This window comes from Taudactylus pleione, unplaced genomic scaffold (assembly GCF_031769625.1).
Source record: "Taudactylus pleione unplaced genomic scaffold, aTauple2 ptg002621c, whole genome shotgun sequence".
In the NCBI taxonomy this organism is placed as follows: Eukaryota; Metazoa; Chordata; class Amphibia; order Anura; family Myobatrachidae; genus Taudactylus; species Taudactylus pleione.
In genome coordinates, this window is record NW_028286999.1 from 52,421 (window position 1) to 64,902 (window position 12,482).

General features: G+C 47.5%; 2 protein-coding genes across 2 annotated transcripts in view; both read left to right on the plus strand.

Moving 5' to 3' along the window:
* The window catches only part of LOC148431227 (TOG array regulator of axonemal microtubules protein 1-like), a 36,765-nt gene extending 34,406 nt beyond the window's left edge, over positions 1 to 2,359 (plus strand). Inside the window, exon 9 of the mRNA XM_088466188.1 lies at positions 2,298 to 2,359. The gene's annotated coding sequence lies outside the window, so the exon portion shown is untranslated. The remainder of the gene's footprint in view (positions 1 to 2,297) is intronic.
* LOC148431229 (TOG array regulator of axonemal microtubules protein 1-like) lies at positions 2,058 to 12,265 on the plus strand. The gene is made up of 6 exons (XM_088466191.1): positions 2,058 to 2,063; positions 2,298 to 2,533; positions 3,303 to 3,461; positions 5,062 to 5,138; positions 9,645 to 9,760; positions 11,469 to 12,265. The coding sequence occupies exons 1-5, from the start codon at positions 2,058 to 2,060 to the stop codon at positions 9,755 to 9,757; spliced, it is 591 nt and encodes a 196-aa protein (XP_088322317.1). The 3' UTR covers positions 9,758 to 9,760; positions 11,469 to 12,265.
* Positions 12,266 to 12,482: the final 217 nt, after the last annotated feature.

Sequence of the window (12,482 nt, forward strand, 5' to 3'; positions counted from 1 at the left end):
CATTAACCTAAATACTCATTCTGTGTAGGCTGTGACCCTAGTGTAGGGCTGTATAGCTGGTGTGGGGTTGTTATAACTGTGTGTGCAGATTTATATATCATGGCAATAGTTACTGAGGTGCTCAATAAGGAGATAAAGGAGAGGGAGCACTGTACCTGATACCACTGCTACAGGAGGACCCCATCCACCATTCTCCTGTGTGTCCCTGCAGCCTCCACCTCGTGCAGCTGATGTTTGCATTGGCTGGACACTCCCTACTCATCTGCTGACTTTGTACCTATTTCCTATCACTGTTATTTGTGTCCTCACCATCATCACACCACACTCACTGGTTACCCTCACTCCCTCTCACTGTTATTTGTGTCCTCACCATCATCACACCACACTCACTGGTTACCCTCACTCCCTCTCACTGTTATTTGTGTCCTCATAATCATCACACCACACTCACTGGTTACCCTCACTCCCTCTCACTGTTATTTGTGTCCTCATCATCATTACACCACACTCACTGGTTACCCTCACTCCCTCTCACTGTTATTTGTGTCCTCACCATCACACCACACTCACTGGTTACCCTCACTCCCTCTCACTGTTATTTGTGTCCTCATCATAACACCACACTCACTGGTTACCCTCACTCCCTCTCACTGTTATTTGTGTCCTCATCATCACACCACACTCACTGGTTACCCTCACTCCCTCTCACTGTTATTTGTGTCCTCACCATCATAACACCACACTCACTGGTTACCCTCACTCCCTCTCACTGTTATTTGTGTCCTCACCATCATCACACCACACTCACTGGTTACCCTCACTCCCTCTCACTGTTATTTGTGTCCTCACCATCATCACACCACACTCACTGGTTACCCTCACTCCCTCTCACTGTTATTTGTGTCCTCACCATCATCACACCACACTCACTGGTTACCCTCACTCCCTCTTAGTGTTATTTGTGTCCTCATCACCATCACACCACACTCACTGGTTACCCTCACTCCCTCTCACTGTTATTTGTGTCCTCATCATCACACCACACTCACTGGTTACCCTCACTCCCTCTCACTGTTATTTGTGTCCTCACCATCATCACACCACACTCACTGGTTACCCTCACTCCCTCTCACTGTTATTTGTGTCCTCACCATCATCACACCACACTCACTGGTTACCCTCACTCCCTCTTAGTGTTATTTGTGTCCTCATCACCATCACACCACACTCACTGGTTACCCTCACTCCCTCTCACTGTTATTTTTGTCCATCTCATGGTTCTTAATAGATACAAGATACTATAAGTATTGGGATTGTAATATGGCTATTTAATATACATCTTCCAAGAGATATATTTACACATATAAATCGTGATATGGACATTCTAATGATAAACGATATTGTTATAGTTTATATTGTCCTGCTAAATCTGTGCATGCACCATCAGCTCTATCTCCCTTGAACATGGGCAGGGCATTGGAATGCTGTGAGAAGTGACAGAGAAAGTTTTTTTTCTCTGGTCTGCGCAGCACTGACTGGATCCTCTGGCCCTTTTTTAATGGTAGGGCCTGGAGCTGCAGCTCCACATTCCCCATTGTTAATCCAACCCTGCTCCTAGATGCATCTTTTTTAGTATTTTTTTATTTTTCATGTAACGCAGATCCTGCACGTTCACACAAACATTTTCTTAATCACTTTTTCTGGAGACGTAGTCAGTCATAAAGCCTCTAGACTCTTCTAGAAGATCCTTTCTTTGTTTATCTGTATCTATGGGTCTTCACATGTGAGCTGCTGCCACCTATTGGAATTAAATCGCTAAGATAGAGTCTTAAACGTATGGAAGCTGTTCGGCAGTAAATTAACAGTCAAAACTCTACTGCCCAGTGGCAAATCCTACCTTGTCTGGCCGGGAGAGGGGTCTGTAAATGTGATCCCACACATGCACAATTCAACAAGCAGGCCGGCTTCGAGGGACTGCTTGAGCTGCAGCCCCTAGAAGCTGTGTAGGAGTGGCCTGATACCAGGGGAGTGGCTTCCAATTTGAAGCACTCTCTACCATGACGGTCCCAGGGGGATAAATCATCTCCCCTGGGACTACCTGTCCAGCAAGTGATTAGGGAGCTACTGCCACTGCTAGGCAGTTACTGGGGGAAGGGGCTTTCTGCTTTTAATCAAAATCCATCTGTCCTCTGCTCCCCCATCCCCCATATGAAAGAAACCTGGCATGAATTTCTTTGTTCTGTTCCGTTTGTAGTAAAAACCTTTTTAAGTTATTTATATTTTATTCTTTTATTTAGGTGAAGAACTTGCGCTCCAGTGTTTCCCGAGCAGCAATTGGCTGTTTAGGGGACATGTTCACACATCTGAAGAAGAACATGGACAACGAACTGGACAATTGTGTACGTGTCCTTCTATCCAAGGCGGGGGAATCAAATCTCTTCATGCGTGAGGATGTGGACAAGGCGCTTGATGCAATGGTACAGAATGTCACAACAGTGCGAGCTCTCACCTCCCTCACAAATGGAGGGCACAGGTAACGTTACACTGGGTAACCTTTAACGTTTATTCTGTAAAATTACCCCCTTTTTTTTTTTTTTTTTTTTTTATTTCTTTTTTTTTTTCTACACTTTTATAATTTTTTTTATGTTTAGTTGTTGGTACTTTGGCCCTCATTCAGAGCCACTCGCTAGCGGCAGTACGCTCGTTCCGAGCGATGTTCGCACATCTGCGCATGCGTACGGTTTTTAGTACGCATGCGCGAACCAGTCAGTGCGGCCGAAAATCATTTGTACGCTATATAGCGAGTGCCTGCTATTTTGAGTGACAGAATGAGGCGTATGTGGGTGGTAACAGGGGAAGGTGCTTGAAAATGGGGAGTGGAGATCCATTTGCAGGCGTGCTTAAAGGTCAAAACGGGCGTTTTATGGGTGTGCATAATTAATACAGCAGTGTCAATGACCACGTCACTTGTTTTTTTTTAACTCAGAACTGCTCGCAAAATAGCGGTTGAAAAAACCAACCACAAGAATAGCGAGCAGTTTATATCCTGTTCGATGTACTCGATTAATCTAATAAATAGCGGACATGACGTATGGTGCGAGCGGCCAGGGGGCGTTTTTATCAAATAAACGAGCGTATGTTTTGCTCGCTCGTTCAGACTTAGAGGTGTGAACAGACTGCAATGTGCGAACGGATCATTTGCATAGCCACCCCTTGTTTTTGAACGAACGCAAATAGCGAACGGCTCTGAATGAGGACCTTTGTCTGGTTGGTGCTTATTTGGGTTCATGTTTTACCTGTAGCCACTTGAACACCGCGGTCAAAAAATGTACGGCACAGCACATGTGTGATTTGGTGGAGAGGATGGGACCAGGGCGGATTTTGTCTGGGATAAAGGACATCACAGATAGAACTCTTCCTGCTATAACAAAATTTGCACAGGATAGTTCTCAGGAAACCAGGTTAGTATTCCGCTAATTGTCTTCTGCTCTCATTCTCTCTCTCTCTATCCTGGTATTTCTCTCTTCCTCATGGGGGACACCAGTCCATAGGGTATAGAAAGTCTGTTATGCTTTTACCTCTCAGAACTCCCATCCTTCAGGGGATTCAGGGAAGTTTTTAGGTTAGGCTGCATGAGATGTTGTGTTTTTATTTTTATTTCCCACCTATTTGCATTGACTGCTGCACCAGTTACATATAGCAGACAATCTCACTACTGTCTCAGTACAAGCTTCTGTAACCCACTGCCAACGTGGGATGTCTCCTGGGACCATTTCTGGCATCTCTGGTAGGGATCAGGCTGTCTTGCGCTGCTACCATGCCAACAGCCAAGTGCATCTGCCTCAGACTGTAAGTACCGTAAGCAGCCAAGTGCCTCCTCATTCCCGGTGCTTGTTATTGGAAGAAAGCAACCATTGGCTTCTGGTGGAACTCATGGTCTGCGAGGCTGCAGAGCATAGGCACAATTTGAGGATGGGGAGAGGGGGCCGCCATCCTCTGGGGCAGTGGCTGCTGATGTGCTAGACCCTGTGGGTGATGGGCGCAGACCTAGGCAACTTGCGGGTTGGGCAGTCCATTGTCGCGCACACCTAAAGAGGTCGCTTCTCATCTGATAGAGGTGGCCAAGCTGAAACTGTGGCAAGGCATGCTGGGATCTCCTCACTGGCTAAGTTAGGCAAACGCCTTAGTTGTGTCTCAATCCAGTCCTGCGGACAGTCACATTCTAAGTGCTCCTCCCAAGTGGGTGAGGTAGTAGAGGTATATGACTGTGAGGATTCCTGGCAGATTGAAGAGGACTCTGCATGACATCGGATGGATGTATCTGTGAGGGCAGTTCCCCGGGTACTAGACATCCAGGATAGCGAGGAATCTGTAGAGACTAGCACTACTTTCCTTCTTACCCACATTTATAGGAATTGCTCTATTATGTGTGGACCAAACCCGAACATCACAATACATTTCGGCTATGGGGTAAATGCAATGTCCTGCAAGTTGCAGGCAGCCATCAGATATTGGCTGCTAGATTTAAAGCTGCAGTAATTTAAAAGACAAAATATGACAAGCCGTATAATTGCCTTGATCTGTCTCCGAAAACATGTAGGTTGCTCATCTAGTGGCTAGGGTAAGGCACTAAGTGAAGGGTTAGAGTTAGGCTATGGGTTTGTTAAGCATTAGGTGATATGGATTAGGGGTTAGGGTTAGCCATACTCTCCGCCAGTAGCAGGATCCGCCGAAAGTCATCGGGACATAGCCACCGGACCTGGAAGACGCCGCTGGAGCAGCAGGACCCCCCTGTACTACCACTAGACCACCAGGGATGTTTTGGCAACATTCGAATCATGTCGACATGGTCAAAGTCAACATGTCATGCATGTCAACAAAATATCTCACACCCTTCATTCTGGCATGCTCTTTCCGATGTGCTAATGTGTAGAAAACATTGAACACAGGCAGTGCTGGGGTGGGACTGCCCACAGTTTTTATTGTGTTCTTTTAATTATCCGGTCTTTTTTATTTAGCGTAACGTAACACCTCTTTCCACGAATGTGTTTTTTATTGCAGGTTCTATGGCCGAAAGATGCTTCACTATCTGATGTCCCATCCGGACTTTGACAAAATGCTGGAAAAATATGTCCCAAGTAAGGATTTGCCTTATATAAAGGAAATTATTAGACATATACAAATCAAGGCAAGACAAAGTGGTCTTCTACGTTATTTATATTGCACACGCATATTCAGCAGCGCTGTACAGAGAATTTTTAGCCATTCACATCAGTCCCTGCCCCAGTGGAGCTTACACTTTATATTCCCTACTACATGTACATATACACACACACTAGTGTTGTTGTTTTTGTCAGAAGCCAACTAACCTACCAGTATATTTTTGGATTGTGGGAGGAAACGAATGTAAGCACAGGGAAAATATACAAACTCCACACAGTTAGGGCCCTAGTGGGATTTGAACCCAAGACCTCAGTGCTGTAAGGCAGTAATGCTAACCATATATATGTGTATATAAGCCTGTGCACACGGGCATTAATATATTTTTCCATCGCTCCTCTGCTGTGTTTTTGTGCGGTCGATTGAGGTCTGGAATAATCTTGGAATGAGATCATTTTTCTCTAAAGATGCATGGTGCTTTTTGTGTGTAACTTTTTATTTGGAGGTCCGCAATTGAACAGAGAAGAGATGAAAGTGATTGATGCCTGTGTGCACATGAGCTAAATCTGTTATATTTGTATGTATACAACACAACTCCTATTGTAGCCAGAACCACCACTCTACTTTATTTCACTCTTCTTCAAAAGTCCTTTTGGATTTCATCCTACCCATCTATCTCTCTAAGCTACATATCCCTACAGCTCACCAGTGAAAACATTCCCTGTCATTAAGGACATGCTGTATAGATCCTGCTTAATATTCAAAGTTTATTAACTGGTTTAATCTGCTTTACTGTTGTCAAGGATACCTTTCATAATTCAGAGACCAGTTGCAACAGCGATACCATTATCATTGCACATGGTAATGGAGATGAAAACTGGTTTTCTTGCTCTAAATTTTAAGATGCATCTGTGAATCTCAAACTCAGCCATTACAATCCAGGTTTTAAAAATAGCCATGCTTGAGCACAGGTGTCTTAATTAGTACACCAGTCAATTTGATTTAACGATATGGACTCAAGCATGGATGTCCTTAAAACCTGGACTGCAATGGCAGAGTCTGGTCTGCCTCAGGCCCTTGCCTTGCTACGCCTCAGGCCCTTGCCTTGCTACGCCTCAGGCCCTTGCCTTGCTACGCCTCAGGCCCTTGCCTTGCTACGCCTCAGGCCCCTGCCTTGCTACGCCTCAGGCCCCTGCCTTGCTACGCCTCAGGCCCCTGCCTTGCTACGCCTCAGGCCCCTGCCTTGCTACGCCTCAGGCCCCTGCCTTGCTACGCCTCAGGCCCCTGCCTTGCTACGCCTCAGGCCCCTGCCTTGCTACGCCTCAGGCCCCTGCCTTGCTACGCCTCAGGCCCCTGCCTTGCTACGCCTCAGGCCCCTGCCTTGCTACGCCTCAGGCCCCTGCCTTGCTACGCCTCAGGCCCCTGCCTTGCTACGCCTCAGGCCCCTGCCTTGCTACGCCTCAGGCCCCTGCCTTGCTACGCCTCAGGCCCCTGCCTTGCTACGCCTCAGGCCCCTGCCTTGCTACGCCTCAGGCCCCTGCCTTGCTACGCCTCAGGCCCCTGCCTTGCTACGCCTCAGGCCCCTGCCTTGCTACGCCTCAGGCCCCTGCCTTGCTACGCCTCAGGCCCCTGCCTTGCTACGCCTCAGGCCCCTGCCTTGCTACGCCTCAGGCCCCTGCCTTGCTACGCCTCAGGCCCCTGCCTTGCTACGCCTCAGGCCCCTGCCTTGCTACGCCTCAGGCCCCTTCCTTTTGGCAAGGATACCTTTCAAAATTCAAAGACCAGTTACAACAGCGCTACCATTATCATTGCACATGGTAATGGAGATTAAAACTGTTTTTCTTGCTCTAAATTTTAAGATGCATCTGTGAATCTCAAACTCAGCCATTATAATCCAGGTTTTAAGGATAACCATGCTTGAGCACAGGTGTCGTAATTAGTTCACCAGTCAATTTGATTTAACGATCTGGACTCAAGCATGGATGTCCTTAAAACCTGGACTGCAATGGCAAAGTCTGGTCTACCTCAGGCCCCTGCCTTGCTACTTGACCAGCCTCAGGCCCCTGCCTTGCTACTTGGCCCGCCTCAGGCCCCTGCCTTGCTACCTGGCCCGTCTCAGGCCCCTGCCTTGCTACTTGGCCCGCCTCAGGCCCCTGCCTTGCTACCGGGCCTGCCTCAGGCCCCTGCCTTGCTACTTGGCCCGCCTCAGGCCCCTGCCTTGCTACTTGGCCCGCCTCAGGCCCCTGCCTTGCTACTTGGTCCGCCTCAGGCCCCTGCCTTGCTACTTGGCCCGCCTCAGGCCCCTGCCTTGCTACTTGGCCCGCCTCAGGCCCCTGCCTTGCTACTTGGCCCGCCTCAGGCCCCTGCCTTGCTACTTGGCCTGCCTCAGGCCCCTGCCTTGCTACTTGGCCCGCCTCAGGCCCCTGCCTTGCTACTTGGCCCGCCTCAGGCCCCTGCCTTGCTACTTGGCCCGCCTCAGGCCCCTGCCTTGCTACTTGGCCCGCCTCAGGCCCCTGCCTTGCTACTTGGCCCGCCTCAGGCCCCTGCCTTGCTACTTGGCCCGCCTCAGGCCCCTGCCTTGCTACTTGGCCCGCCTCAGGCCCCTGCCTTGCTACTTGGCCCGCCTCAGGCCCCTGCCTTGCTACTTGGCCCGCCTCAGGCCCCTGCCTTGCTACTTGGCCCGCCTCAGGCCCCTGCCTTGCTACTTGGCCCGCCTCAGGCCCCTGCCTTGCTACTTGGCCCGCCTCAGGCCCCTGCCTTGCTACTTGGCCCGCCTCAGGCCTCTGCCTTGCTACTTGGACCGCCTCAGGCCCCTGCCTTGCTACTTGGACCGCCTCAGGCCCCTGCCTTGCTACTTGGACCGCCTCAGGCCCCTGCCTTGCTACTTGGCCATCTAAGAGCTCCATTTACTAACGAGTTTGAATCATTACAAACTCGTTGTGTATGTTAATTATAGCCAGAGGTATTTATCATGACAGATATTGCGGTTTTTAGGCAGCGCTATTTAATTTCATGTCTCTCTAAGAAATAGCAGCGTGATACTATTGAACAACGAGCGGTATTTCTCACTTACCGCTCGTTGTCTTAATTGAAACTCTCCAGCCTCATGCTTCTGCTAAACTGCGCTCACGAGTGCTGTGGTTCTGTTGGCCAGCATCCAGGTCTCAGCAGCCGGCTTGCCCCCCCCTTTTCCTCCCTCCCTCCTTCCCACAGCAGCCAGCATCCCCTTCCACCCTCACACTGCAGCCGGCGGGCACGTGCGCCCATTACAGTAAAGAAATATATAGAACTTCCATTCATCAGCGCTGTTTGGAGAGAAAAAACCAGCCTGACAGGATTTTTACGTTACCGCTCGCCGGTGATCAAACCATTAATAAATTCCAGTAAAAAACAACAAACCAAAAGCTGAGCGGTAACGCTAAATAACATAGCAGGACATATTTATTTGTAAATGGAGCCCTACGTTCTCTGCCTCGCTGTCACACAGCACCTGCTCCCTTTCTCGCTTGTTTTTTAATATTACAGTGTAGTGAAATTCTAGAAATGAATAATGGTGTAGATGTAATATCAGATAGTCTAAAGCTGGGGACACACTAGACGATATGATGTTCAATCCAGCGGATCAGAGCAACCTATCTGATACATCGTCTAGTGTATACTAATGATATGCGCGCTAGCGTCATCGCCTGTCGACCCTACTGCAGGGCCGCCGGGGTATGTCGCTAACTATGCCATGCTGCAGAATCAGAATGCACCATGACACTTAGCTTCCCACCGTCTGACCCGGCATCGGCAAGTGTGTATGTACTGCCGCATGCAGGGTACCATCGCCCGCGATGTCGTTCTGGGTACACATTGTGTAGTGTGCTTAAGGCTCAGAATACAATACACTCATCCATTTAGAATAAATAAGAGTACACTAAATGGCTTCCTTCAGCTTTGAAGTTGATGATATACATGACCACCATTGTAGCTGTAGTTCATCAACGGTTTTCTTGGCAAATTTGTAATTCTCACAAAATGTGATACGCCTGTATGCTAAACGCTCCTGCTGCACAGACTGCACTGACCTCTAGGGGGCAGTATGAATTAGCTGCTAGCTCCTGCTAGAACCTCACTCATATTGTACAGCTGTGCACATTTCTGGGATTTATAGCAAATAACAAATCATTTGGGCAAAAATAATCAATATTTCTTACTGCATTATCTTAGAAACGTTTCTACACCGGTACCTTAAACTTACTTGAATCAACCCTTAAATGTCCCAGTTTCAATATTTGCCGACACAGCCTCCCCATATCTGGCAAACTGATTACACTGGTCGTAGGGTGATATCTTTCAATCACAGAACTGTGCCCACCCTCCCACATACATCTGTACTTCCATCCTCTCTTCATAACCTTGTGTTTAATCAGTAATTTACAGATGATTTGCTCGTACTGTCCTGACATACACTAACCATTCCTTATCTTTATATCTTACAGGGTGTCGGGGAGATCCAAGATGCCCCCTCAGCCCGAGGGAGAAGATCTTACCATGGCAGTGTCGGCTGCCTGAGAGCTTCCTCCGTCTCGCAGAACGCTCACGTTACACTTGAAAGGTGGGTGGAAGCATTATCATTAAGAGCTAGTAGGAGGACTTGCTTAGTCCTTCTATATAGCAGCTATTACAGAAACCTTTAGAGCTGCAGAGATTTGTACTCATAACTATATCCCTTTTAAGTATGTGCTCTGTATATAGGCAAGTTCTGAGACCGGCGGCCGCAAGCCTGCCAGTCTCAATCACGACATCGGAATCCTGGCAAGGTATTTAAGATAGGCATCGAAATACTGACGCCTATCTTAATCCCTATGCCAGAACGCCAAGGACGCCAGCACCGAACGAAGGTAAGTCCGGGGCACCCATAGCGTTAGCTGCGGGCTGGGGGGATTAGGGAGTCTAGCGGGGTTAGGTTTTTTGGAGGGGGAAGGGGGCGTTTGGCACCCCCAGGGAGAGATTAGGGTTAGGCACCCCCCGGGAGGGTTAGGGAGCGGTAAGAGGGGGTTAGGGTTAGGCACCCCCGGGGGGAGGTTAGGGTTAGGCACTAGGGGGGAGGTTAGGGTTAGGCACTAGGGGGTAGGTTAGGGTTAGGCACCCCCCCGGGAGAGTTAGGGAGCGGTAAGATGGGGTTAGGGTTAGGCACCCCTGGGGGGAGGTTAGGGTTAGGCACCCCCGGGGGGAGGTTAGGGTTAGGCACCCCTGGGGGGAGGTTAGGGTTAGGCACCCTTGGGGGGAGGTTAGTGTTAGGCACTAGGGGGGAGGTTAGGGTTAGGCACCACTAAGGGAGGGTTAAGGGGGAGAGCGGGGGCAGGGGTGGGTTATGGTACTTACCTGCCCCAGTCGTGATCTTCATCCTGTCGGGCATCCGCTGTCGGTATTTGAACCGGTGACTAAACATCCGCCATTATTTCAATCCCATTCCTCCAAAGAGAGGAATTTCCCTTCAGCCACTTTCAGGAATGTGCACAATACAAAAGACTTAGGGGTCTAGTTACTAAGCAGTGTTAGGAGACAGAGTGAAAAGTGATAAGGTGCCAGCCAATCAACTCCTAACTGTCATCTCACAGGCTGTGTTTGAAAAATGACAGTTGGGAGCTGATTGGCTGGCACCTTATCACTTTTCACTCTGTCTCCTAACACTGCTTAGTAAATAGAGTCCTTAGAGAAAGAGATGTTATTTCTCCTGTTCGCTCATTGTATACTTGCGGACAATGTACTATCTTCTTTTTTCCTCTTGGATTTATATTACGTTGAAAAAAAGAAAGACAGACTTTGATAAACAATAGGCGCACAGCCCGTGACTTTGATTATCGATTTAGCATATTTGATGAAATAATATACTCCTCCTTCTCAATTGAAATGGTTCACGATAATTGTTGAGAAAATAAATAATCTATCATATATGGCGGCACAGCTTTGTGTAACCCTGTACTGCAATACCCAGTGCTTAGAGAACCCATCTGCCTGCATAAAGCAGACACTGTAAGCGCTGAGAGCTAGTCACATGAGCACTGATCACCTGTGCTGCCAGTTAAAGGGCTGCTACTAACGTAATGACACCAGGGCTGAATTCTAGATCCACGGGGAGTTTTCTGTGTTTACGCATTTGTTCTTACTCCCTAATCAAGTTTGATTTAGTCTTTCTGACTGTTATGATATTAGTCATTTGCAGAGTAATTGTTATGAATAACCTTTTTTTCTTGTACATTTTTTTTTTGCTGTTTTGCCCATTCATCCCCCTTACTAATGACTTTCTTATTTGTGTACAGTGCGTCACACAGAGAAGACATCGCAGTGAATAGCTAGCTCCTGCTATATACAGTTGGACTGACAATCGGTGGCGCAGATGATGTGATCAACCCACGTACGTGGAAATCAGTCTCTGGCAATCTGTGTGCCACATGTTTTATGGATAAAGATAGATCAGCAAGTGACACTATTAAAGAGACACTAATATTTTTCACATTCGTCCTCTTATTTGTTAAAATAACCAGAAGAGTATTAAAGGGTGATGACCCTGTAACGTCTCCTTTTACAACGTGTTGCTGTGACTGTTTTGTGTCATGTAGAGATTTCTAGACTCCTTCTCCTAAACCAGACAGTAGCCACAAGGCTTATATAGGTACATATTTGGGACTATTTTTTTTATTCTTATTTGCATGGTATTTTATTTTTCTGCCTACCAAGTAAAAGTAACTTTTACTAATGGTGAACGTAAACCAAGCTAACACGCTGTACAAAAGCAAACAAAAACTATTGATTGTGCCCTTTGTATAGGGAAGTTTATCACCGTTCATGTGGATTTGTGCCTTTCAAGTAATTATTTTGCAACATAATAGCTTTTGTTCATTCTGTTTAAAACAACAGTATAAATGTCCGTAATTATCTTTTGCTTCCTATTCCCAAAGCGACAGCGTCAAAAAGTTGAATTACATGATGACTTATGTTACTGTAGTTTTGGAAGTTCCCAAATAGGCCATGGGCGCTTCTTGCTGTATTTTTGGCTGTCACCCTTATGACGTGATCCGTTGGATGTTTTGCCAGGCAACACCCCGCAGTTAGAAGTAGTTACTGGCAAGTTCTCATGGTACACAGTGGATTGGGCTCATTGTGACAGAAGATACCCGATTACTGTAACATCTATACGGCTTGTCCTTATTTCCATGCTATATGGGAAACTCTGTAACAAACTGTAGAAATCTCTCATTTTATGGTGCATGACACAAGCTGCTTTTTAATATTATATTCAATAAGAATGAATATCTGCTTTACAATAACTAGGT